The sequence below is a fragment of the Penicillium expansum genome (assembly GCF_000769745.1).
Source record: "Penicillium expansum strain MD-8 chromosome Unknown contig5, whole genome shotgun sequence".
NCBI lineage: Eukaryota > Fungi > Ascomycota > Eurotiomycetes > Eurotiales > Aspergillaceae > Penicillium > Penicillium expansum.
Genome location: NW_015971306.1, coordinates 1 through 25,609, shown reverse-complemented (window position 1 = coordinate 25,609; position 25,609 = coordinate 1). Strand labels below are relative to the sequence as shown.

The window sequence follows — 25,609 nt, the reverse complement described above, 5'->3', positions numbered from 1 at the left end:
TGTGCTCCACCTCCTCAAGGCATGCGCATCAGTGATTGAGCCGTTGTCAGATTGAACATTGAAATATATTTCCACCATTTGGATCCAACCTCCTGGCTTCAGGACCCTTGACGACCGCCGATGTTAGCCCTTGGGTTTCGGTTGGAGAACTCCTGCCTCTTGGAGTGACGGCAAGGTTAACCTGCTCTGGGGGATTCGCACCTGACTATGTCACGAAGATAGGATGGCCATCGGGATCGGTTAATGCCGGTCGCAAGGAGTCTAGAGTGAACAAGGTCGAAATGATTTGCAGGAAAGGTGAAACGGCGGTTCAAGTCATCGACCTATTCGGCACAAGTTAGCAACTGTTTTTCAGGATGGTACACACCTGAACGGAACTTGTTCAAGATTGACGGATCACACAAAGCTCATGAAGCACAAGGCACGGGTAAGAGGCAGTGTTACAGCCCTCTTATGGTGTAAACCACACTGTTCCCCGTGGTGAAATTTGAGACAGGTTGACTTACCTGGAGCCACAAGTTGTCAGGCATGTCGTCTGGACTCATGTGGGGGGAAATGTCTACGCCGATGACCTATGAACCACCGAATATTAGGATGTTGTCGGGCGCAATCAATGGGAAATCTTACCTCGCAATCAGGATTCTGCTCAGCAACATCAACGGCCCAGGATGCGGATCCATGCCCACAGTCCAGAACTCTTTTCAGTCGACGGATTGGTGGGAAGATCAGACGATTGTCGAAAATTCTTTGGAAAAGTTGTTGCTCGTCTTCGAGTCGTTGTGCTTCTTCCTGGCTCGGCTGTCAGTGAGAAGACAACCATGAAAATCTGAACGTCTTACCTCATCGACCGGTCCAAAGTACGTATGATGATCGATCGAATATTTCTGATACTCACGGCCCTGAACTGTAACCGTATCGAGATATTCACGGTCTAATTCTGTCGTTTGTGAATCGGGGTTCCTGGCGGTGATCAACGTTAGTTGCCCCTGGTCCGAAAGAACGACGGGGATAACTAGCATACGCCATTGTCACCATGAATCGAGTGGTGTTGTGGACGAAGAGGAAAATCTGAGTTGGTATTGGTATATCCTGATTTGTCTGGCCAGGGCGGGGTTGAATTCTCCGAGTACAAGATCTTGCTTCAAATCACGATATCCGAAAAAGGAGTGAAATTTGATGTGCTAGGAGTTTCATGGGAGAGAGCGGGTGCCGCTTGAAGACGTCGGCGGTACCCTCGGAGAGGATGGCGGCTCGCGCGAGGATCATTCGCCCATGGGCGTCTGCTCGCGAAAGCTGTATGGAGGGGCTTCCAATTATACGTACCAAAATGTACGAACGGGGAAGGCCAAGCGGTCCACCCAATCGAATCGCCTCGTTTAAAGATCACACCAGACGCAGGACTGGATTTGTGAAGACATGGGGTGCTTAACTGTCGAAGATTTAGCACAGATGGGGCCTGCGTGGGTGGTAATCAAATACGATCAATGCGGACTCCCAACTCCCCTCCGGATCGTTCATGTGGTTCCTTGGGGCCAACCCCGAAATGGTCCCTCACATCCTTGCTAGCGGGACTACTAAAGATGGCCTGAGACGCTCCTCGCAGGAGGCTCTTGTTCCTACTCGATCACACTGGTACGTCAACCAAGGCTCGACCAAAGAAAAAAAATGCGGGTCGGTTGAGTAGCCGAAGAGTGGTTCACGAATAATCCCGGACGATTGACACCAGAATGGGTAAGTATCAGAATAGATTTGACTCGGGTCCGCTGCTTAAAGTCAAGCTAACGAACCTTGAAACTAGGCCGCAGTGCCGTCAACTAATGCACAGTTCGCCGTCTCGCATAGTACCTACTTTACTCGAGGGTCCAAGGGCGCCCGACAGTGTGGATCGAGTACAAATCCGGCCACGCCGCTGAATCTGACCGGGGTCTCCCTACCCTCATCAAGAAATCGTCGCAAAGCTAAACATGGTGGGTAATTCCGCGACTGTTGTCAGCGGTTAGAGCGCAAGTCTACGGAAAATTGAATCGCACCTTACTCGCGCTGCTCACCATGATTCCACATGTTTCTAGGAGTTCACCAGCGAACAATGATGTAATAAGGTCTCAGTGAAGAATGGGAAGAAAGCAAACCACCCATCAACCGAAACAAATTATGCAGCATTTCGCCACGAGGTTGAAACAACCACAACGCGGCCGCTGTGCGACATCAGACACCATACAGAGAAAAGGAGAATTGAGGAATTGGCCGTGATACAGCAGACTGAAGAAAAAGAAGGAAAAAATAGGCGTTGGGTTGGAATTCACACCAACCCTTGCGTATGTACTTCGTACGTTGAACAGGCCAAATGAGCCCTGCATTGCCGATTCCAAGGCATGACAAGGGATCACGCCGGTTCCCGCTGTCATTCAACTGAAGGAATGAAACCAAAAAAGAACTAAGAGTTAGACCAAACAGCTTAAAGATGGGTTTCCAAACACACTCTCTCCCCTACGCTGCAGAGTAAGACCGTGTCCCCGGGGCAATGTGCAGTACTGTGGGTGCCAAGTGGCTTGTTCAGTCCTGGTCTCACGACCAAAATGGCTCCAACAGCCCCTCAAGTTGAGTGGGGTTCGACGGACACGATCAGCAACTTCCTCGTTGGGGCATCCATTCCCTCGGGATTCTATTGAATTTGATTTTGGATGGTGGATTTTATTCTTGCCCCTCTTGTTTCGCTCTCGCTCTCACCGCTTGTCTGGAGAGTTTTGCGTAACAAGATTCCAACGTTGTTAGCCCAAGTGGCGGACACTATGGAGATTTGCTACAGGGATTTTTAGCCTGTCTCCGGATTGCCCCCAAAACTGTCTGACAGAAGTACCCCCGAGGCAATGGATCGACACTGCCGTTTTTGCCCCTCTCCCTTTTCTAGATACTTATCCTATTTGCCTTGGTTGCACGGTACTTGCTGACTGAGACGAGTGATAGGCAGCGGGAAAGATATCCATCCCGTGTGAATGTGGATATTCGTGTCTTGGAGAAGGTACGGAGTATGCGATTACATTACAACATACAAAAATGTGGGCAGTATCCACTCCGGTGTCTGAATCCACCGAGAAAACACCTTGGAAATTATTATCAACCCACCTGATGCCAAGGTTCTCCTGATTTTTCTTCATCCTGGGTCAATTCTCCGAGATGATCGGGTCCCACTCCATAACCGAACCAACAATCCACCTCAAATGTAAGGATCTGATACTTGCATTTGTAGTTGCAGGGTCCTCTGTACGGATGCCCAAGTTTGGTGTATAAATTTTCACATGACAACTAGTAGACGATGATGATTATATGACGATGATATGTCAAAACAACCAAGTTACTTCCATTCAGGGTTGCGCTCATAGACCCCGGGTCCAATTCAAAAGAATATGTAGTCCGACCACTGTTTTAAGTTCACAAGTCCAAAAAAAAAACTCTTCGGTCTAAAGCAAAAGCAAGAAAGAAACAAAAAAGCAAAACCTACAATACAAACAATATACGAAGTTCCATACTGTCGGGATTTCGACAGGGCTTACCCGCCCGGCTCCGCCGTTGGCTCACCCAGCGCCATGGTTCATTCCTCGGGTAAGGGGGCCGCCTACCCAACTTTTTTTTGGCCTCAACCTGGGGGAAGTCTTAGATCGTCAATATCATTCCTGTACGGAGTACTTCAATCTCCCCTATTTTACGACCCCAAAAAAGAAGGTGGAAATCCTAGTGGGGATATACCGGGTAATTTTGAAATCTTTTTCCCTTCCTTAGCGTATTCGACCATCCACTGCCCCATTCTCCATATCTTCATACAACATGGCCCCAACACACTGGTTCAGCTTCCAAATTGGGCTTGAAGACTCCTGCCAAGCCACATCCTTCACAATGATACATAGTAAGATGAAACATGGTTCATCATTCGTATTTGCACTTGCTTGGTGGATATTTGGTATTTTGGTGCGCCACCAAATACGGACTTAGCCATCTTAGTTCCGCTAGCCATATGCGTGAGATCGCGCTATAGATGCACTTACGTAGGGGTGTCATAGTGGCACTACCTCAGATACTAGCACAACACATGACAGAAAATGCTTGCATACTAGTCCCAGTATTGCATGATGATCAGCACATTCCTCGGTATAGAAATATACAGCATGAAACCTACTATTGAAATATATATTACGCCTAAACCTTATGGATATGCCAATATGACAAATTTGTATTCCATAGCTGCTAGCACATCTGTGTATGTTGTACAACATATGGAGCACTAGTTCTTCACTCCTCCCAATTCACAATACTATTTAGGTTGTTGGGAGTAGGTTCTGACAAAAGGCACTCCAACTACGTCCTTGGCCCAAATTGACACTAGTAGATGTTAGTAGCTCAATTTCATATCCATAAATCTAACCTAGGGCATTTACACTAATGATTAGTTTTGAGCACCTCGAATGCAGAAGCAAATAAGCCTTTCAGGATTATATGCTAGTTTGCAAAAGTGGAGAGGTGGAGGATATCAGATTTGCCCGTTTTTTAATTTGCACCATGTACATTGAGAAACTGTATACGAAAAGAGACTAAAATGAGAAGTAATGAAGGGGCCATGGGATAGAATGGGATACATAAATAATAGCAAAAGATGAAACGATAAATATAGTAGGTCACCTGTGGGCTTGAGTGCGCATATATATAGAGAAGTGAGCTATTACTTCATACCTGCAATATCAACAACAGAATGTATCCATCTTCTCTACGCGCGGTGTGATAGGTAGTCTCAATTGCTTAAATGTATGTATGACCCGCCATACGTCATTAATCGTGAAAGCACCGTCGCAATGCTCACATAAACAGCATGAATTCCAACAAATCGAAGAGTGGGGTATATAAAACTAAACAGAGAACAGGAAGAAACCAAGCACAACGCATACAACATACACCAGAAGAATGCATCCACCTTAGGACACCACCAGTACCACAAGCATGAGGTCAGTACAATAAGCACTCGTTCGCCTACCGCACATCCTCCCTCCCCGTCATAAACTCGACACCGGCCGAAACAATCTTCATAACCGTCTCAATCTCCGCTTCCGTCCGCGGCGCATAGATCAACACATATTCTGCCGGGATATCGGGCCTCATACCAAGCGAAAGAATCGACATCGCAGGTGTACCCGAGAAAGCATGACGCTGGCCCCAACCAGCCTCGATAACTTTGATACCTAGAAAACAATGTTAACACACGAACACCAAGCAAAAGAATAGAGAAAACCATACAATCAGCCGGCGCAAGAACCACGTGAACCGAGTGATCACCTCCAGAATGAACATGCGCAATCTCACGCTGCATAGTTTTCGCAATCCCAAAGACAGGAATATGATCCGCGACAAAGAGCCCATCAGCATGGCGTTCCAAATTCGATCTCTGGAATTTCACGAGGTGATGATTCCGATGTCCGAAGGCGTTGAATACAGAGCGGAATTTCTATCACAAAAACAAGATCAGCAAATAGCTCTTCACTCCTCGCCTTCTCCTTCCCAACAACCAAAAAAAGACCAAAAAGGAATATGCGTTACACAACATACCTCCATAACAGCCTCATCCGGCAACTGCGTCATCTGCCTCTGCGGTGCAACATGTGGTCCAACAACAGGTCTTTCTTCCCCACATCGACTCCCCAACTGCTCCTCGGGCAAGAACAAAAATCCATCATCGCCCTTCCCGTGTCCCTCAGCTGCCGCAATCCGTTTCACGTACTCGTCTGTGCTGAACATCTCGCGCCCGAATGGCTGGAACAGCGCGCGCACGACAATCCATCCTAGCGCGTTGTGCGGTGGTCCGCCAGGTCCGTAGGATTTGAAGATTTTGTAATCACGGTAGGCGGCGGGGAGGATAAGGGTCGAGACGAGGAGCGCTGTGGCGCTGAGGGCTAAGGTTAGGCGGTTTTGTGGTATGTTGGGGTGTGGGAACGGGATGCGGAGGATGGAGGTGAGGGTGGTTATTGGCATGTTTGTGGTGTTTGTATCGATCTGTACAGGGTTTTGTTGGAGGTTTGTAGAGAGTAGAGTGATTGTTCTTTTGGAGTTTACAAAATATCAGAGAGCTTCCCTTGAGATTATATGAAAATAACCTTTGGCCTTGTACGGCAAAATCCGGGGCTGACGTGAGAAGCCGCTTGCTGACGCGATCCCGTGGAATTCACGCGCTCCGGTTCTTTTCAGAAATTTGGTAGGGCTATAGATATATACTTCACATTATAAATCTGGGTTTCATTTCGCTATGCTACTCGTATTATCATTAACCCCGATGTCTGGTATGACTCGGTTCATGGATCTAGGTACAGTGATCTTGCGGATTTCCACGGCCCCACAGATGAGGCTTGATATGGTTGGTCCCCATTTTAGAGGGTCTCATGACTGGCTCGGTGCTGCGGTGCTCGACAATCCACAATCAAAAGTCCGCAGGATATGTCATACGTCACATGTCTCGGCTTCACCGAGTTTCAGGTGGCAGCAAACATCATAGGTCTGAAGCGCTTTGCTTCGTGTGCCCATAGCCAGAACACCCAACCGCATCTCTGTTTAGGTTGATTATGTTGATAATGATATCAAGGTGTAAAGGACACAGAACAAGGGATTGCAAGTTTTCAATCCTCCTTACTTTCCTCTCGGCTGATAGAGGTCAAGGAGTGTGCAAGCTTCAGGAGCACCACACTCTCCGTTGCAGCGAAGTAATTCAAGCTATAGTCATGTTAGAACCCATAACTAAGTAATATGAATACCCAAGGGTGTTACTCACCTGTCCATCAAAATTCGGAGGTGGCGTGAGAAATGGTCCTCGTATCTTTTCAGTGTGTCCTCGAGTTTTCCAATCCGAGTTGGATCATATCCTCTGGCATCAGCGCCGGGGACTTTACCTCCAGCCAAGTCGGGATCGGCTGAAGCCAATGCGCGTGAAAGTGATGCCGCAGTCCAGGAAGCAAACATGGTGCAGCAAGTCACCAGTTTCGAATGGATCTATATAGTTATTAGTATGAATATCACCGCTAGTGTAGAGAAACGTACCTTCAACAGTTTAGCCTGTGTGAGCATGCACTCTTTCAAACATGTATCTAAGAAATCCACATGATCCTGCATCAGCTCATCAACCGTCCGGTTGACCTGCTTCATATCATTTTCCTCCATCTCCGACGCATCGGCGTGAACGCTGTTGACACGATCCATCAGTCCCACCCAGTTGGGCTCGATGACCTCAGCCGTACAAAAGTACAAAAGCTGCTGAACAAACACCAACATCTTCGCGCGCAGATTCCACGCCCGCCGTTTCCATATTTCAAGCCGTCGATCAGACGATTTATGCCGCCAGCTGGTGGTCTTGTTCTGGTCTGCCCAGGACGTGACCAACAACGTTTCAAGATGGCGCAGCGATAGGAGATGGCGGAAAATAAGTTGGTACCGCAGGACCGTTTTGCGGCTAATGACCAGTGACAGAGGGAACGGAACTGAATAGTCCAGCTCAAGTGCATCGAACCCAAGAATATCCTTGTCCTCATCGGCGGAATGGACAGCAGAGACTTGTTGCTTCTCCGCTTCTGCGCCGTCTTGATTGACCCCTGAAACATTCACAACTTGCATCAACCATTTTGTGAGGCCGATCTTGTTCATTCGCACCTTAACATCTTCCTTGAAAGGGTCCAGTGCTGCAACACTGCCAGGCTGTCGAAGGACAATATCCAATAGTGACTGGAGCTTGCCCTCATTGACGGCACGTGCCGGTTTTCGTAGCTCGGAAGCACCAAGTTCGAGGAAGTAGGAAAAGAAATCGGAACGGTCCAGGAAAAAGTAATGTTTCAGGGAGCGGAATCGTGTAGTGAGGGAGTTTTTCGTGACAAGAAGATTCAACAAGGAAGCATTGGCATATGTGTAGGCGGAATTTACATTGTCCAGGAAGCGCGGATCGTCGAGCGTCTTTGGAACATCTTTGACCTCTTTGCTTACGTCGACACCACCACATTCACGCACCACGTTGAGATACTTTCCAGCCAGCAGAACTTTATCCTGCACGCTCTTCAGCTGAGGCGGAACCTCGTGCTCTCGAATCGTGTATCGTTTCTCCCAATACTCGTCCGTGTAGTCCTCCTCGAGTTTCTCGCGTTTGATCCATTTTTGTTCCTTAACCAAGAACTCGGCATGGGGATCCCTGATGCCGCCGTGGTGCAACCATTCGTTCAACATGGCCATGTAAGGCCTACTGGCGTCACGCAGTAAGGCCTGAAGCAAGGTCTTTGTGATTGGATCTCCTGAGAATGAAGCTAGACGCTCCGTTAGGAGTCCGAGAATATTGCCTCCTTTGCACATTTTCTTGCGGGCCATAGACCCTGGTACTAAATCCCCCCCTTCTTTGAGTTGTTCAAGTATATTGTCAACATCCTCATCGAAGTCGTCAATCGACTCCTCGAGTTCTTCGTCTAGAAGACCATTTTTGAGCAACAGTTCCTGGCCCATCGAATATAATTGGGCTAAGCATTGACTGGTGGGCATTGTGTGGAGACGAAGAAGGTGCAAGGTAAATGTAGGATTGTTCAGCAGCTGGCCTTCCAGCTGCGCGATAAGAATCAGATAATCTTTGAGGAGCTTTCGAATGGATGCGCACAGCGAGTGACTAACGGCGCCACACTCAGCGCGGCTTTGTATTTCCACAAATGCCTCCATAGCACTGTAGTGGGTCGCCATTTTCAACATGGACTGGATAAGGTCACGAAGGGTTGGATCCAGGCCCGGGGCTATCTGGAATGCTGGGCCCGTGAGGCGGTCTTTCTCGATCGATGGGTCGTATGAGCTAGCGTAGTGAACATATTGACCTTCAAATCCCATGAACACGAACAACAGGTCCTCCAAGATCGCTGCTTCCTGGGCATCGGGTGAGAGCTCTCGAAGTGGCCGAGGATGAAGGGCCTGTGGGGCCGTCGAAGCTAGAGGGGGAACTGATACACGACATGCGAGAGGAGCGGTCGAATGAGGAATCAATGACGCCTGGGGATTCCATGGTGCTGTAAAAGAAGAAGAAAAAGCATGGTCAGCAAATCTATTGCATTCCACAACAAACTGCGACGTAGGGATCACTCACTATCAGCCAGGTCCTTCTCCCCAGCTTGGGGACTGGGGTTTGCCTCATCAAGTTGAACAGGCTTCCTAGGCCGAGTCTTATCCCAATCGCCTCTGTTGGCTGCACTGATAGATTCCTTAACAGGGTTTACAGGGTTCCTTCGCACTGCCTTTTCCCGTGATGTTATCACCATCCGTTCTGTGCGCTTATCGGGCATGCTCTTCTGATCCCGGGATGTTCTGTGCTTCTGACTCGAGGTGCTGTGGCGCAAAGGATCCTTGTTCTCGACTTGTAGCGGCGACGGTCCGCGAGTTTCGGAATCGACGCGATTAGAGACGGCGCGGGGTCGTGGAGCGCTCATATACGCGGCGCGGTCATTGGCAGACATAATCCCGCGAGGGCAACGAGTAAATCATGCAGCATAGGAGATTGAAAGGCGCGAAATCGAAGAATCAACAACAAAAACAGCAGAACCAATGTATATGGGGAGAAGATGCAAGTATCCAAACAACTCCACTTTTGGTTTGGGCAGATCAACGCCTCAGGCACCAAGGCATCAACAGGCACCTCACCTCTTGCGTACGTCGAGAGCTTCCCTTCCCGAGCTTCACTCAGACACCCAACCTCTCCTCCTCTTCCGTTCCAACTGATTCTCTCCTCCATCGTGACTCTATATTGCTTTATTACTTCTCTTTTTGACAGGTTTCTCCCACCCCATCAGTTAATCCAATATGTTCATTGCACGATCAGAATATGGTAAGCTTCGTCAGGGTCTCCCCTCACCGCGGAATCAACTAACAGCTCTGGACAGACCGTGGAATCAAGTACGTCCTCCGAGACTAATCCGCGTCCTTAGATGGACCTGCAGCCTGACAATGTCCCCTCCGCAGCACCTTCTCCCCCGAAGGTCGTTTGTTCCAGGTCGAATACTCTCTCGAAGCTATCAAACTAGGCTCCACCGCCATCGGAGTATGTCATACCACTCAGTTCCTCCTTGCTCTACAATTACAAGAAAGGCCTCGAGATACTACACCGAGCGATCTTTGTACTGTTATCGGAGCGCAAAACAAAAGATAATGCGATTATGGGACCGTTCTTTCTAACACTCATTTAGGTAGCAACCTCCGAGGGTGTGATCCTCGGTGTTGAGAAGCGCGTCACATCCACGCTGCTTGAAGCGTCGTCCGTCGAGAAGATTGTCGAAATCGATCAACACATCGGCTGTGCCATGTCCGGTCTGCAGGCCGATGCCCGCAACCTAGTTGAGCACGCCCGCGTCGAGTGCCAAAATCACGCCTTCCACTACGCCGAGCCCCTGCGAGTCGAGAGCACCACACAGGCAATTTGCGATTTGGCTTTGCGATTTGGCGAGAGCGGCGATGACGAAGAGAGTGTCATGAGCAGACCGTTTGGCGTTGCACTGTTAATCGCTGGTTACGACGAGGACGGGCCCCAACTGTAAGATATGCAGTTTCCTTTTGTCTAATGTATATACTGACTCATTTTCTTTGCTAGATACCACGCTGAACCATCCGGCACATTCTACCGGTATGACGCCAAGGCCATCGGCTCAGGAAGCGAAGGCGCACAGGCGGAGCTGCAGAATGAATACCACAAGTCTTTGACTCTTGCAGAGGCCGAGACGTTGGTCCTCAAGACGCTGAAGCAGGTCATGGAGGAGAAGCTTGATTCGAAGAATGTCCAGCTGGCCAGTGTCACCAAGGAGAAGGGTTTCCGTATCTACAACGATGAGGAGATGGGTGTCGCTGTCACACAGCTGGGTGGCAACCAATGAGGACGATTAGTGTCGAAGATATCTCTTGAAGAGGCTCCTCGGACTTGATTTGGAGGCTAGTATCTATGTCGGGAGCAATAGAAAAATAATGACGATGCCGTCCAACGCTTACATGCTGGCCTAACTACGTCGTAGTTTATGTAGTAAGCAACCTACAGATGGTCCATGAACCCAGTGGTCATGCGTGATAAATTTTGGTTATGTACAATGACACAGACAGATCCTTTGCAACACCTAGCGGATCTTATAAACACATGGCTTCAACACCTTGGCTTCCTGCTCAGCTGACAGGCCAGACTCTGAATCAGGCTTGCGGTCAACAAAGCGCTTCTTGTTACCAGGCGCAGGAGCACTGAGAGCTGAAGCGTGTTTCCCCTTGGTAGGCGCACCACCCTGCTTAACAAACACCATTCTCACGAACATCTTATTGGACTTATCCACGGATTCCCGGCGAAGCAGGAAACCACGAGACTGGAACACCTCCACAAACGCCGAGATATCTGTCTCGTCGGTATTGTCAGACGGCCGCACATCCTCGGCAAAGATATCAGCCTCATCCTCGGAATCGTCGCCGCCCTTCTTCTTGAGCTTCTTCTTGTCTGCCTTGCTGCCGGGCTTCTGCGCACCGATCTGAGACTTCTTGCGTTGGACCTTGCCAAATCGACTCTTGACCTCACTGACCCAGCACTCGCCCTTGCCGTCATTGCGCAAAATACGCCATGCCTCCTCGACGAACGAAACCCAGTTGGTTCCCATCAAACTCAGACAGAAAATAGCCACATCCGCCGCCCCATCCTCCAAGGGGAGATTCGAGATATCGGCTTTGGTGATCAGCGGATCGGGTGCTGCCAGATCGTAGCTGTTGAGCTTGATGTTCAGCTTCTTGGCGGAGGGCGTCAAGGAGCGTGCGAGCTGTGCATCACCACAGCCCAGATCGGCGAATGTGCATACTCCAGTGGGACGACGGGGGAGCGGGTAACCCTTAGCAGGGTTAAGTGGCTTTCCTCGCCTCGGGAGCGGGATCGCACCGCGGGTGCGGATGGTCTTGATGTAATCGTCGACCGGGTTGGAGGGCCATGACTCCTTCACCTGTCGTGCAAATCCGGCATGGTACTCGTCAAACAACTCCGGGTTGGTACTGAACATCTCGAGTGCTTTCTCGGAGGGGGTGGTGTAGAGGGTTTCGTTCAGGTGGCGGAACCGAGAGGAGACCAGCTTCTGTCGCATCGCCTGCTGGAGAGGAGTCAGGTTCGCTGTGGGTGGGAGTGCAGGAGCAGCAGGAGCAGGAGCAGGAGCTTCTTTAGCCGGAGCAGTGGTAGCACCATCTGTCTCGATCTTGTCCTCTGAGGCGTTGTCCTTGTTCTTCTTGTTCTTCCTTTGCTTCTTCTTGGGTACTTTCTCCTCGGCTTGATCTGCGTCTGCATCGGCGGTGGTGACAGTTTCGCTTGTAGGCTCCTGGGTGGTGGTTGTCTCAGGTGTTTGCTTCTCCTTCTTTTCCTTCTTCTGCTTCTTCTCTGACTTTACGGAAGCTTCTGCGTCGCGCTTTCCACCCTTGGTGGTACCTTCAATGTGCCTGCGGTACATCTCATCCACGTTTCCTGCGGTGACACGGTCATTGGCACGCTTGCGCTTGTTATTCTTAGCATCGGCATTGGAGGCATCCTTCTCCGGCTGGGACTCGTTCTTTGGCTGCGCAGCCTGAGTCTGTGACTTCAGAGCAGAGCTCTCAACGGACCATCCTGGAACAGCGAACATGATTAATTCTGAAGGATTGGTTGTAAATGTCCAATGCCTTTGATGTAGAGGAAACAGTACCTGCGAAAAAAAAACCTCAAAGTTTCGTTATCGGTAATTTTACTATCGATTACATACACAGTGGTGCCTTAGGCACCGAGTCGGGGTAAATCTCGGCTAAAAGCCTATAACGTGACTTTGTTTTGGGGCACAAAGAGAACGTTGTACGCTGTGCTGTAATCTGTACACCCCTAAGCGCCCCGTAAGCCCTTGTAGCTATGAATGTCAATGCCCGTGGACCCCTAGCAGTCTAACCGTACACCTAGGAGGGAACCTTGCAAATAAGTAGGTGATCATATCCCCCTTTAACGAACAGTGTATCGCGGGTGATCTGCGATCCTCGGCAGCTTTCCTTACTTATCTGATCATTTGTGCCTTTTAGCCCCACAATGTCCTCGCACATGTCCACTCTGCAATCTTGAGTCATTACAAGGTTAAGGTTATGGCTGACGACCCGAAGGATCAGCTGGATAATCCAGCGGATCTTGCTGTTGATGGTTCTGCGGAAGCCTCAACCGCACGGTCAGGCCCCCGCAGACTCCCCAAGAAACGAACTAAGACCGGCTGTTTGAGTATGTTGCGGAACGCTGGAGATAGGGTTCCCCCGTTGACTAAGCCTTATAGCTTGTCGAAAGCGCCGAATCAAGTGCGGCGAAGAGAAGCCAATATGCACCAACTGCGTGAAATCCAAGCGAATCTGCGAGGGATATGCCCAACGGGTCGTGTTCAAGAACCCCATAGGCATATTTGGATCATTCAATACTGGCCACGGCCAGGATCCGCAGATAGAGCAACAACATATGAGGGTGCCGATCCACAACGACTATGGCGCTCAACTCCCTCCCCAACAAGCGGCAGCCGCTGCTCAGCATCCAATGCTAGCCCCGAGACCTGTTGATCCGATGGCGATGGGATACCACTCATTCCCGTCTCAAATCCCTTCCTCGACTCAAATACAGCCGACTAATGCCCCTCCCTTCTATTATCCAGCAGCTCAGATGCAGCCACAAACCCATATATGGCACACTCAGTCGATAGCTCAAGCAGATAGCACGCTGGTTCCATCAAAAGTAACTGACTTCTCACAAGTACAGCAGTCAGGCCAATTGGGCCCGACGAGCGCTCTACATAGGCCCCATGCAATTGTACAAAATGTACCCCAGATCGCTAGTCCGATCGGTCAAACAGCTGAAGAATACGCCCTCAATCTCTCTCCGGTACCAGCTCTCAATCCAGTGCTGGGAAGCAGGGAGAGCGAGCTGAACCCGGTTCCTCAGGTATGCATTGCCGTTATCTCTTTGTTTTTCGCGGTTGGTATACTAAGTACGATCTCTTAGATAACCCAGCCGCTGCCGACGATATATCATTATCAGGCACCGCCAGGGCAATTACCGCTGCAATTACGACCTCATGAGCAGTTTATACCCAGTCAAATACCTCATCAACCACAAGTGATATATATGGAGGATGAAAGCGAGGATTATTACGATGTAGACTCGGACGATGAGATGGTAGATCAATCTCAAGCCGAAGGCTTCAACCAGCTGAGTCTCATCATGGCCTCTGCTAACCGCGACGAGCGACAACTCCGCTCTTTCACGACGTACTTGAATGAGCCAAATGTGCTCGCCTCATACCGTCCTACACTTGGCTCTTCTCCCCTGAACAACCCAAAGACCGCCCGCATCTTTGCTCACTTCATTCACTCGACTGGTCCATCCTTGTCTATATTTGAACGACATCCTACCGACTCCTCAATCGTTCTGGGGGCGCCTGTCCCATCTGCACAACAGGGTTTATGGGTTTATACACTTGCCCTCAAAGCTTTGGAGCATCCAGCCCTTCTCCAGGCAATACTTGCTATCAGCAGCTTACACATTGCATATTTACAGCAAGTTCCCACAACAGTATCTTTGAAGCACTATCATTACGCCTTGAAACGAGTTGGTTCCGCAGTTGGCCTTCCCCTTCGACGCAAGCAAGTCGGCACCTTGGCTGCAACTCTTCTACTGGGCTACTATGAGGTGATATCTGCCGACCACTCAAAATGGAATAACCACCTAGGTGGTTCCACCCATCTGATCCGGGAGATCGAATTTGCCAAGACCACCAGAGAGCTACGGGCCCATCGACGTAGAGCTTACGAGCAACGACGCCAGTCAGGCTGGTCGGACTCGTGGTGGGGGATGCCTGACGATGTCTCTGAGGACGATCCTTTCTCCGAGAAAGAGGACAACGTCGATGAAAACCTCATAGGCGCTATTATGGGGCAAGCAGTCAATTACGACGATTTTGGATCCATCAATGAGGGGGGTACGATGCCCTCCAAAAAGCATTTTACCCGCAAAGACATTGAGATTTTCCGGATTCAATGCGATCTATACTGGTGGTATGTAAAGCAAGATGCACTCCAGAGCTTAATCGGTGGAAACAAACTATTGTAAGTCTACATCTACGGCTACTAGCAGACAAACGATTTGCTTATCAGTAAACCAGAATGCCCTACTCCCAATGGGGTCAATGTCCGCCTCGAGCCGGCATTGGCCGTTTGGATGCCATCTACGGTTCTGCAGATCATCTGTGGTTGCTGCTCGCTCGGGTCACGGATTTTGCTTTCCGTGATCGCAAGCGAAAATTAAGAACCCTGAAGGCAGGCGGGGTGGACTGGAGGCCCTGCCCTGAGATGTTCAAATTCATGGGTCGGTTCGCTGGCGGCCCTCCCGGTCAAAGACCCGGACCACCTGGACCACCTGGACCACCTGGCGGCTTCGGTCCCGGGGGTCCCCCTGGCCCCCCAGGGCCTCCATCTGGCATGCCTAACATGCAGCCTAGAGGGGATACCAGGGCCCCCTCCATGTCAGAGCCTACTAGGGTATCCCCTTCTTCAAGCCCTGGACCGGCCTCTGCCGACAGTCCTCCCATGTATGGAATGATACCCCCTCAACCACCTGCACGCCTTCCCTCGGGATTCGAAGATAGACCACGTGACCCTCGTTTGTCCCCAGACGAGGATGACCCGGCTCATGACGTGGGTTACAAGGAAGCCGAACAAGATTGGGAAGAGATCCTGGTCGCGGTGGAAATATTCTCCCAAGCGCTGGGCCGCGATTTCCAGCCTTTGCCAGCAGATGTCGCACCCCCAATCTCTACACCGTTCGGTCCCGCCCTCCAGTACCGTACCCACACCATCGCCGTGATCTGGGGTTTCTATTATGCCATCCGTTTGCTGCTGAATCGGATTCATCCCTCCATGCCACCAGCGATCATGATGGCAGCTGGGGTCTCTGCTCCAACGACAGCTGGATTTGCGCAAATTATTGGGAAGATCCTGGCGGGTGTCTACTACCCGCAACGCTTTAATCTCGAAGCTGGAAGCTTGAGTCCAAATTTGGGTTCTTCGTTGACGGACATGTCGGTGCCGCTGTTCTTTGCAGCTGTGCAATATAATGATCCCACACAGCGAACTTGGACGATTTCAAAACTTCGCGATATCTCTCGCCTGACTGGGTGGAAGAGTGCGGATGCTATTGCAGGTGGCTGTGAGAAATCATGGATAGTCGCTGCAAAACAAGGTCGCGGGCCACCCTATCAACGGTCATTTGAGACTGACCGAGAACGAGAATGGAAAAAAGAGCGTGAGGTAAGCATTTCGATTGGATATCCTTGGCCTACAACATCCATGCTAATGTTTGCGCCACAGACTGAGGCTGTGCTGCAGGAGGTTAAAGATCGTCGATTTGTGACAGTCAAGTCAGATCGAGCGCATTGGGCTATGGGAATCTTGGAAGAGAACATTGCGAATTTGGAGGTTTAGGATTGGTTGAAGTATACAATGCACCAGCACCTACCTACATGGTACATACACATAGCACATACATTAGGCACAACATACAGTAGCATCATACAGTAGTACCGGTAGAAAGATAAGAATATTCGGTCTTTGAAGTCTTTTTGCTTTATCTTTTTGAATGTATGTTTTTTTGCCCGCCTTCTTCGGTTTCATAGACACACAGCAGAAGAAGGTAGAGAAATGCTTTATTCATGAAATGGACTTCTCTATGTATAACATTTGATTGGTGCAGATACCTACGGTAGGTATTCAAGTATCCCCCACATTCAGCATCCGTCCGACCCAATGTCATCACTGATCGACTTCTGCCTGACGTTGGACCTATTTCATGTACTTTTTGACTATCTATTTTCTCCCAAGGCTGATTCTCAATTTCTGTTTTCTATTCTTTTCTCCTCATTTTTGCCTCCCAGTGTTGCATCTCTCTCTTCTTCTATCAGTCTCCCTATCAGTCCCTCTCACCCGTGGTCCCTCGAAAACCCCACCCTCGGCACGGAAGTCAGCCGCTCGCGTCATCCACGGTTCACCCTTTTGTTTTTGTTATCGAATCCAGTGATACTCCCAAATGTCTCGGTATGATGACTACCGCTCGTCAACAGGGACCCTGGACTCTCGCGATCGATACGATCGATACTCACGGGGTCCCTCCGTGGCCGAAAGACCCCGCCATGCCGAAGAGCGCTTTGAAGCACGCCTCCGTGAGGAAGACCGATATGGCCCCCCTGCGCGCGCACCCGGGAGATTCTATGAGGATGACCATCTAGACCACCCATCCCCTGCAATGTCTCTTGTGGCGCCTGACCGGCGTCGGCGCCGTGATGACAGTCCCTCATTCCGACGTCCCCAACTTATTAGGCGGCAGTCGTCCTTGGACACCTTCGACCGCATACCCCGGCGCAAAATGGAGCATCTTGAAGCCCGAGATCGTGGCCCCCGCGCTCCCCGTGTGCCTGTCGTTGCTCCGCCTCATCACCATCCATCTCCGGGTCGTTATCGCGAGCGAGAAGTCTACGAGGATATCAGGATCGCTGAGCCCGACTACTATGGTGATGAAGAGTTCAGAGATATTCGTGACCGAGATATGGTTGATCGTCGTCGCCGCTCTAGCAGTACTATTCGCAGGCATCATGAGGAAAAGCCTTACCCGCGCAAAGGGAAAACTCGTGTTCCTCGTCACCTTGCTCATATCCACGCCATCATGGATCTAGGGTATCCGTTCAAGGAAGAGGTAGGTGTTGTGATTTCCAATAGCGCTGTTTTCAGCTACTGACCTAAGTAGGAGGATGTGATCGTCATCCAGAAGGCATTGTCGAAGGAACAGATCGACGAAGTGCTCAGTTTGAGCCGCGAGTTCAGGCGGCCTTCGCCCGTGGAAAGTGAGTGCATCCGCACCCGCATGCAACTTCCTAAGTCCCTATTAGGAAGAGTAACCTTGATTAACTTCTTCGAACAGCCGAATACATTCCCTTGTCCCCGTCTCCTCCTCTGAGGGAGCGGCCACGCGAGCGGGTGACGACAGAACTTCTACGTGTCGATGCTACTCCCCGCACCAGTCAGGCATTGATTGTAGAAGCGTCACCTTCTCGACACAGGTCACGGTCGCGCCACCATGTGGACCAATATGAAGAGATTGTCGAGAGGCCGCGAGTGCGGGGAGTCTCCCGGCGCCGAGCTGTATCAGTCCATAACCATGGACCTCCTGTCTCGTCTGCAGTGCAGTACATCGGAGAGCGAGAATCTGATTCTGTTCGGACGGGTCCGATGGTTCTTGTTCGTCCACGGGAGAGCGATCACGACGTAAGCAACTACATTCGTGAACTGGAAGAGGAAACAAGACTTCTTCGCCTGGAGAGGCAGGGTGGGATTGAGATCACTCGGCAACGCGAGACAGATATCATTGATGATAGAGGCAATCAGGCAGAGGTCACTGAGATCCGGAGGCAGGAGCGCTCAGGTATGATGTCGCATATTACTACATCGCTTCGATGATTCTAACCTTCTCCAGAACCGAACTCTCGCATAATGCGTGCTATGATGGCAACTCTGACCTGATCTGATTTCTATGCTGCTTTTCTCCTTTTCTTCCGAAGCAATACTTACGATTCTATGATTCTAATTTGATTCCTGTGGTTCTGGGTTCCGGATGGGGATTTCGGATGTTTTTATGTATTTTTTAGTCAATTTGCAGATCATTTCTAAGTATGAAATTTAAGCCTTAACACTCTATACTCGTAGGAGGTAGCTCCTAGGAGCGATCATGAGTTTGAAATACATTTGGATGTCCTATTGTCGAATCGTAGAAGAGTTGACACAAACACATTGATGGGTGCCTGATAAGACATGTGGCGCAAATGAGGCTGTGCAAGGTCGAAGCTTCGTCCCGCGTAGCACATGTGGTGATATCCCATCATCACTCCCATCCATTTCCTGCTGTTATCTATTTCTTTTACTTTCGAAATCAAAAGTTCAAAATACACCAATCATGGATCGAGTGCAGGCATTCGGAAAGAACTTCAGGTGAGTCCACCGTCACAGCCCCCTTATCCCCGCGGACACCATTCCGCCCCCGTTAGCTTGTGATCGGTCGCTTTACTAACATCTTCTTGCCTTGTGGTTTTCTGACGGGCAGTGCGAACTTCACGCCTTTTGCGCAGCGTACCCAGCAAATGATCAAGGAGCAGCTGGGTCAAGCCGACGACAAGACCCAGCTCCCCGATGAATACATCGAGCTCGAGAAGCGCGTTGATGCGCTCAAGCTTGTCCACCAGAAGCTGTTGCAGGTGACGTGAGTAATACCTGTTTCTTTCTGCGCCACGGATGGCTTTCTCCACAGGCGCTAACCGGCGCCACCTCTCCCGAACAGCTCCCAATACTCCAATGAGGCCTACGACTACCCTCCCAACATCCGCGAATCCTTCAATGACCTAGGTCGCACTATCAACGAGAAGGTCCAGCTTCTGTCCCAGGCAGGCTCGCCCGCCGAGGCACAAGCTGCCCTGACAGCCCCGCCTTCCGCAAAGCCCCAACCTAAGACCTTCAACCACGCGATCGCCCGTGCCTCCCTTGCCGGCTCCCAGACACTCGCGCAGAGCACCGAGGGTGAGGACCCGCTTGCAACTGCATTGGAGAAGTATGCTCTGGCAGAGGAGCAGGTTGGCGAGGCTCGCCTGGCCCAGGATGCTCAGATCCAGTCCCGCTTCCTCGCCGGCTGGAACACCACCCTCAACACCAACTTGATGTTCGCTGCTAAGGCGCGCAAGAATGTTGAGAACGCCCGCTTGATGCTTGACTCCATCAAGGCTAGCAAAAAGGCCGGTGCTCACGGCGACCTGGATAACCTGAGCGAGGATGCCCGCGCAGAGATCGAGCAGGCCGAAGATGAGTTTGTTGGCCAGACTGAGGAGGCCGTGAGCGTGATGAAGAACGTACGTTATAGTTTATTTTTTTTTACGCTTCGAAATCTGTTCTGTGGTACTAATATCCCTTGCAACAGGTCCTTGATACCCCCGAGCCCCTGCGCAACTTGGCCGATCTGATCGCCGCTCAACTCGAGTTCCACAAGAAGTCATATGAGATCCTCAGCGAGCTTGCCCCAACTGTAGATGCTCTGCAGGTCGAGCAGGAGGTAAGTTCCCGGTGATGCTTGTTCAATATGTATATCACATCTAACCACGTTTTCCTTAGGCTAGCTACCGCAAGATCCGTGAGGGCGCTTAAGTGTTGTTTTGAATGCCATGTTTCTTTTGTTGTCCTTGTGCCTGGTTTCGATTTTGTCTGTTACTCCGAGTCATGGCCTTGTGTTTTGTATCTAAGCCGCTTTGCTTCTGCAGAGCCAACCCAACAGATCATTCAGTCTGGATTTTTGGACTTTCAATTCGGTTCTCCTATCCATACTCTCATAAAAGCCATATTGTAGCAGAAATGTAGAGCAGATGCCACCTATGTTCATGTATAGATGTCATATGGGACCTTAACCTCGAGATCCACCGCCCGCCAATTCTGCCTCAGGCATGCTAGCTCCAGGAGCTCCGACATCAACGGAGATGCCCCAACTCGCCAGGTCGCCTTTCTCAGCTCGCAACCCACCTGACAGCTGAATATTTCCCGATAAGGACCTCCGAATATTTGGTGCCTTAAATCCGTGCTGAAAACACCATCGACCCGATCCTAATTGTGCCACGCTACACCGAACAATCGATTACCTGTCCATCCACCCGCGCCGTCAAACGATCCGGACGCTCAGGAACACCGGTGCGAAGAACTCATACATCAAGTGATCGATTAACCTCCTCTGCGTTCTCCACTCTAAAGCGCCCCTCTTCGCCCTCACCGATACTCGATAACACATTGAGTGATCTCCACTCTGGGTTGTGCTTTACTCCGACGAACGAAGAGAATAACAAAATACCGACAAAATGGCAAACGGGTATGTCCTCCCCTCTCTCGGATTCATATAATAAACAATGCGTACCTACCTTGAGCTATGGGTTGATGATAACCTGGTCACGGGTGTTCGCATTGTTCAATCTATCCCGCCACGCCTCGACCTCCCGATACCCTACTCGACAAGGATACAAAACTACAGTCGCTAACGGTTATTATAACAGCTGGAGCTTGGTCATTGGCCTGATTATTATCATCGCCTTTTCGACAGCAGCATGGTTCCTAAGCCCGAAGGGTGATAACCAGACGTAAGTCCACGATCCACTCTTTGCATGCTGAGCGTCAAGCCAACAGCTATTCCTTCCTATAAAAGTTGCAGGCTCTTGAGAATACTGACTCTGCTTTCCTTAGCCTCTTCCGCAGCACGCTCATCCTTACCTTCGTCTCCTGTTACTTGATGTGGGGTATGTTTCTTGTTGCCTATTCTCTCTCTCAGCCTATCTCTATGATATGTGTCCTACATAACAGATGCTAACATGGTAAATACAGCAATCGTCTTCCTCTCACAGTGGCACCCCCTTATCGCACCCAAGCGGTCAGACATCAGACCTGGTCACGTACCGCAATAGAGGCATTTCTATTCCTGGTTTCTTGCTTTTTTGTCGATTCTGTCAACTGACAATTGGGGAGATTGTTGGTTGTAAGATCTTGTGTCGTCCTATTGTGTTACGGGGTAGTAGAAGATGAAGTCAAGTTATCCCATCCCGCGCTGCGATGTGCCGTGGGTTAGATGGGAATGAAGACTGCGTTTCTTTCCCTGTGCTTAAGCTTGGTAGCGGGCTGCTTGTGGGATTGGCCTGCATTGTGAACCAGTGTCGGTTCACAGCTGCTTCATGTTTTTGTATAGCGCTCTTCCCCTAGATGGCCTTTTATTGGCAGCGTTTTATTTGTTTTGATCTAGTAGTTGATCGGTTTCTTTTTTTATGGAAAGTATTCATATCCTTTTTGGTCACTTTGCTAGTTTAGTGCTACCTACACCTTGTATATATGTAGATGCCGATATGGGATCTATACCAATGAATTTCCGCTCCGAAAAATACCTAGACGTAGTGATATATATATTTGAGCAACGGACACACTTATAAGACTAGGTTTGATTTATATTTGTATCAAGTACCTAACTGGGCATTCATCTGAATCACTCCTTTAACCAACTCCCACAGCACCAAGAATCACCCTCTGCACCGCCCACCGGGCGATTTGGCCCGCAACAGCAACCGCAACAGCACGCAGATATCCACAACCAAGTAAGATATACAAGGCCTCAATATTACTCAGGAGTACGAGATGCGTATCAACGACACCAAGAGAAAGCAACGAAGCAAGCAAGTCAAAAAGCCCCGTTAAATAACTTGTCGGCGTAGAAGCCCGAAGCGTAGAAGCTGTACCAGCCAGCCACGATTCCAGGAACGAAGAAGAACGCGCCGAAGCCAATGGCGGAGATGCTATAGCCGCCTTTGCGGAGAGGAGAGAAGAGGTTTTCGTGGCTGTCGCTAACAGGCTCTGATGCACCGCGCTCGCCATCGTAGCCGCCTGCGTCGGCGACTGGATCTGTGCTGCTGCGTGGCTGTGTGCTGGGACATCGGAGAGGCCTCCGCTGCCATCAGCACCCCAGATTACTAGCAGGATAGGGAACAGCTTTGCGCAGCTGCTGACTAGCAGGGCGGTGCTGATCGCCGCTGGGCTTGCGGCTGTTGGAGGGGGTAGGGGCTGGATGTTCTGCAGCGGGGCTGTTGATGTCCGGCGCAGGGGCGGCGCAGGTCGGGGCGGTGGTCCCATTAATGGACCTTGCGGTGGCGGGGATAGGTCTGTTGGGGAGGTGACCTCGCTATATGAGCTGGGGGTTGGGGTTGGGCTTAGTAGGCTTGCGGGGGGATTAACGGGGTTCTGGGTGTGGGGGTTTATTGGCACTCCAAATGGCGAGGTGTGCGTTGTTGGCGTTGGGGGGCCGGAGGGGAAGGGAGTGGCATCTCCTGTAGGTTTTGTGATAGGATTGGTGTTGGCATTGCTGCTGCTGTCTGGACCGCTGTATCGCCGCGACTTTGGAACCAGGATTGAGGCCAAAAGGCGCACGGTGAGGTGATGCGCGAGAGTTGCGGCTGCATTCAAGCTTAGGAAGAAGAGGTATTGGACAATGATAGGGGCGCGTGATAGGAAGGTCGTTGCGAGGGATGGGTCCTTCTCGATGCGTGCCCAGGTCAGGTAGACGTCGAAGAGAAGTAGAAGAACCCCCAGGCGAATAATGGACCGCTAAAAGGCCGCCGTATCAGTAAGTGGCTCACAATTGTTTGAGACAGTATACCTACATCGAACTGGTTGTCGTCTCGCCCGAGCCGATTGAAGAGGAGATGTCGGTAAACCTGTTTTGGGATGTGTTAGCTAGGTCGCGTTCCTGGAGAAGATGTACAATGCTTACTTGGGGCTTAATGAGCACCAAGTCAATGAAGAGCACGACAAAGTCATATTCAACGTATTTGTCGGCAAACCGCTGGCACCGCGGGCATTGTGTCAGTCGCACACCCTTTCCTTGGGATCGGTCATCGGCACGACTGTAGGCACTGTAAAGGTGAGATACCGGATAGGAGCACTCGATGCAAATAGGCATCGCGTCACATCCATGGATCTTTTGGAATGTGTAAGGGTCTAGATCGCAGCTCTCCTATCGTGATATCGAAGGCGGTGAAGACAAGGTTCGAGGATACATCCATCCATCCATCCATCCATCCATCCATCCATCCATCCATCCATCCATCCATCCATCCATCCATCCATCCAAAGTTATACATGGAAAAGTCCATTTCACAAATTAAGCCTCTCTCCACCTTTTTCTACCGTTTATCTATACAACCGAGATGAGCAGCAAAATATATACTAAACAAAGACATTTAAAAAGACGTTTAAAAAGACAACTAAAAAGATTGACTAAAAAGATATCACACGGCCGCGTTTGTGTACACATACATGTATGTATGTATACCTCAGCCACAAGGAGCATAATATATGACTTGCAGTGTAGGCGATTCCCAGTCACCTTCAGACCTTTGTTCTCTGGAGAATCAGTCACAATGCAGGAGGGAATGGAACACAGGTAGCGAAGTAAAGTTGTCAGGCTATCTCACATAGGCGAAGGAAAAAAAAAGAAACTCCGATAGGGGGAATCGAACCCCCGGCTGCCGTGTGAGAGACGGCGATGTTAGCCACTACACCATATCGGAGGGGGACTACAAATTACTGCATTAGGTTTAGATACATTGCTTTCAGTTTAGCGTCATGTGTTCTTATACCTCGCCGTGCGTGGTAGTATATAGTACCCTTTCCTCCCCCCCAACCCACCATCTCACAATTTTCTTGATTTTCTTTTTTACCCTCCTCCTCCCTGGTCTCTGTAGGCAAGGCATTTTTGCTATTAATTCAGATCACCAAACTCCGCCACGTATATTACTCTCAGCCCCTCAAGCAATTTACATTTCTCTCACTCGCTCATTCCTCTTTATATTACTCCGATTCGGATTAGTATAATTAATTTAAGGGTATTTAGAATTAGCTAGTTACACTAACCTAGATTTACTCATATACCTATCAAAATTGTTAACGTATTTCACAAGCGAGTGGCCCACACAAGCGAGTGGCCCACCTAACCAAACCTACTAATTTCAAATATATACAACTCAACCAAAACTCCATTAAATTAAATATAGTAAAATCATCTATCTAGCTAGGCATCTATTAATCTTATGTCCTATTTCTCTATAACTACTGCATTTTAGCGGGGCCCGCGTATGTGGCTGTAAAGCCGGCGAAGGGCTTCTTCATAGAGGGGAGGGAGGCGCTTTAACCGCTTCAACCGGCCTAGTAATTAATTAAGAAGCTTTAAGAACTAAAAGGCCTTCTTTAGTATATATCTGCCTCCGGGATCTAATACGCTTTTACTTCTGCTTCTTATTAGCGGCGTGTAATTCCTTATTTTCTTTAGCGAGTAAGATAGTACCTTATATTATAAGATAGAAGCCTTTTATAAGCTGGTTTAATATACGATCTAATAGGCTAGGCGGGCTTTAAGATCTTATATAAAGTAAAGCTTTAATTAATAAAGCTTAATAATATAGTTCTTTCTCTATAAAGGGGGTTTTTAGGGTGAAATTCTGGCTTAATTTACTCCCCCGGCTAGCTAAGGGGGTTAGGGTTTAAAACTAAATATTAAGCTTTAAAATCACTTAGTTAGGTATAAATAGTACTAAACTAGCTACTCTAAAACTATTTTTAATAGTCTCTGATTTAAAAGCTTTAATTTATATAAGTAGACTTCCGCAAAGCCCAACTTTGGGCCTAAGGTCCGGGCTCGAAACCCGACCCGCAACGAGCTGGGGGTCGAACTTTTTAAGCTTGACCCGGACCCCGGCTCGAAGGGGGGGGCTTGTCGGGCCCCCCCCCTGGGCTCGAAATTGTATAAAACCATAGTCTTGGCGTTCATAAAGTGGCTGAATCACCCAAATAAATGACTGTCTTTTACCTATGTTTTGGTTTATATATATAATTCTCCTCTATTATTATAATCAGGACTGGGAAATATTTGGAAATTCTAGTTAATAGATATATATCCTTAATATATTAGTATAAT

At 49.6% G+C, this 25,609-nt stretch overlaps 9 protein-coding genes across 9 annotated transcripts; 5 read left to right on the top strand and 4 right to left on the bottom strand.

Annotated features, from left to right (window-relative positions):
* Positions 1 to 176: 176 nt before the first annotated feature.
* Positions 177 to 1,035, bottom strand: PEX2_001250 (class I SAM-dependent methyltransferase; the record flags this gene model as incomplete). Its single annotated transcript, XM_016737403.1, has 5 exons — positions 177 to 323; positions 507 to 572; positions 628 to 789; positions 840 to 960; positions 1,022 to 1,035. The coding sequence occupies 5 exons, from the start codon at positions 1,033 to 1,035 to the stop codon at positions 177 to 179; spliced, it is 510 nt and encodes a 169-aa protein (XP_016598839.1).
* A 3,981-nt stretch (positions 1,036 to 5,016) lies between these two features.
* PEX2_001240 (gamma-tubulin-complex subunit SPC97) lies at positions 5,017 to 9,497 on the bottom strand (the record flags this gene model as incomplete). The annotated part of the gene is made up of 8 exons (XM_016737402.1): positions 5,017 to 5,225; positions 5,281 to 5,488; positions 5,590 to 6,033; positions 6,481 to 6,581; positions 6,665 to 6,744; positions 6,803 to 7,020; positions 7,069 to 9,053; positions 9,131 to 9,497. 8 exons carry the CDS (start codon positions 9,495 to 9,497, stop codon positions 5,017 to 5,019), a joined length of 3,612 nt encoding a protein of 1,203 aa, XP_016598838.1.
* A 343-nt stretch (positions 9,498 to 9,840) lies between these two features.
* On the top strand, positions 9,841 to 10,904 carry pup2 (proteasome core particle subunit alpha 5; the record flags this gene model as incomplete). The annotated part of the gene is made up of 5 exons (XM_016737401.1): positions 9,841 to 9,865; positions 9,921 to 9,933; positions 10,000 to 10,078; positions 10,224 to 10,567; positions 10,625 to 10,904. The coding sequence occupies 5 exons, from the start codon at positions 9,841 to 9,843 to the stop codon at positions 10,902 to 10,904; spliced, it is 741 nt and encodes a 246-aa protein (XP_016598837.1).
* A 234-nt stretch (positions 10,905 to 11,138) lies between these two features.
* Positions 11,139 to 12,659, bottom strand: PEX2_001220 (25S rRNA (adenine645-N1)-methyltransferase; the record flags this gene model as incomplete). The annotated part of the gene is made up of 1 exon (XM_016737400.1): positions 11,139 to 12,659. One exon carries the CDS (start codon positions 12,657 to 12,659, stop codon positions 11,139 to 11,141), a length of 1,521 nt encoding a protein of 506 aa, XP_016598836.1.
* A 481-nt stretch (positions 12,660 to 13,140) lies between these two features.
* On the top strand, positions 13,141 to 16,512 carry PEX2_001210 (uncharacterized protein; the record flags this gene model as incomplete). Its single annotated transcript, XM_016737399.1, has 5 exons — positions 13,141 to 13,270; positions 13,323 to 13,975; positions 14,036 to 15,138; positions 15,195 to 16,338; positions 16,399 to 16,512. 5 exons carry the CDS (start codon positions 13,141 to 13,143, stop codon positions 16,510 to 16,512), a joined length of 3,144 nt encoding a protein of 1,047 aa, XP_016598835.1.
* Positions 16,513 to 17,113: 601 nt separating this feature from the next.
* PEX2_001200 (uncharacterized protein) lies at positions 17,114 to 18,600 on the top strand (the record flags this gene model as incomplete). Its single annotated transcript, XM_016737398.1, has 4 exons — positions 17,114 to 17,776; positions 17,828 to 17,924; positions 18,002 to 18,502; positions 18,554 to 18,600. 4 exons carry the CDS (start codon positions 17,114 to 17,116, stop codon positions 18,598 to 18,600), a joined length of 1,308 nt encoding a protein of 435 aa, XP_016598834.1.
* Positions 18,601 to 19,030: 430 nt separating this feature from the next.
* On the top strand, positions 19,031 to 20,265 carry PEX2_001190 (BAR domain-containing protein; the record flags this gene model as incomplete). Its single annotated transcript, XM_016737397.1, has 5 exons — positions 19,031 to 19,065; positions 19,178 to 19,333; positions 19,412 to 19,973; positions 20,042 to 20,173; positions 20,233 to 20,265. The coding sequence occupies 5 exons, from the start codon at positions 19,031 to 19,033 to the stop codon at positions 20,263 to 20,265; spliced, it is 918 nt and encodes a 305-aa protein (XP_016598833.1).
* A 698-nt stretch (positions 20,266 to 20,963) lies between these two features.
* Positions 20,964 to 21,560, top strand: PEX2_001180 (ATPase, V0 complex, subunit E; the record flags this gene model as incomplete). Its single annotated transcript, XM_016737396.1, has 4 exons — positions 20,964 to 20,974; positions 21,156 to 21,239; positions 21,343 to 21,395; positions 21,481 to 21,560. The coding sequence occupies 4 exons, from the start codon at positions 20,964 to 20,966 to the stop codon at positions 21,558 to 21,560; spliced, it is 228 nt and encodes a 75-aa protein (XP_016598832.1).
* Positions 21,561 to 22,137: 577 nt separating this feature from the next.
* Positions 22,138 to 23,596, bottom strand: PEX2_001170 (sterol homeostasis protein ARV1; the record flags this gene model as incomplete). The annotated part of the gene is made up of 3 exons (XM_016737395.1): positions 22,138 to 23,241; positions 23,298 to 23,351; positions 23,408 to 23,596. The coding sequence occupies 3 exons, from the start codon at positions 23,594 to 23,596 to the stop codon at positions 22,138 to 22,140; spliced, it is 1,347 nt and encodes a 448-aa protein (XP_016598831.1).
* Positions 23,597 to 25,609: the final 2,013 nt, after the last annotated feature.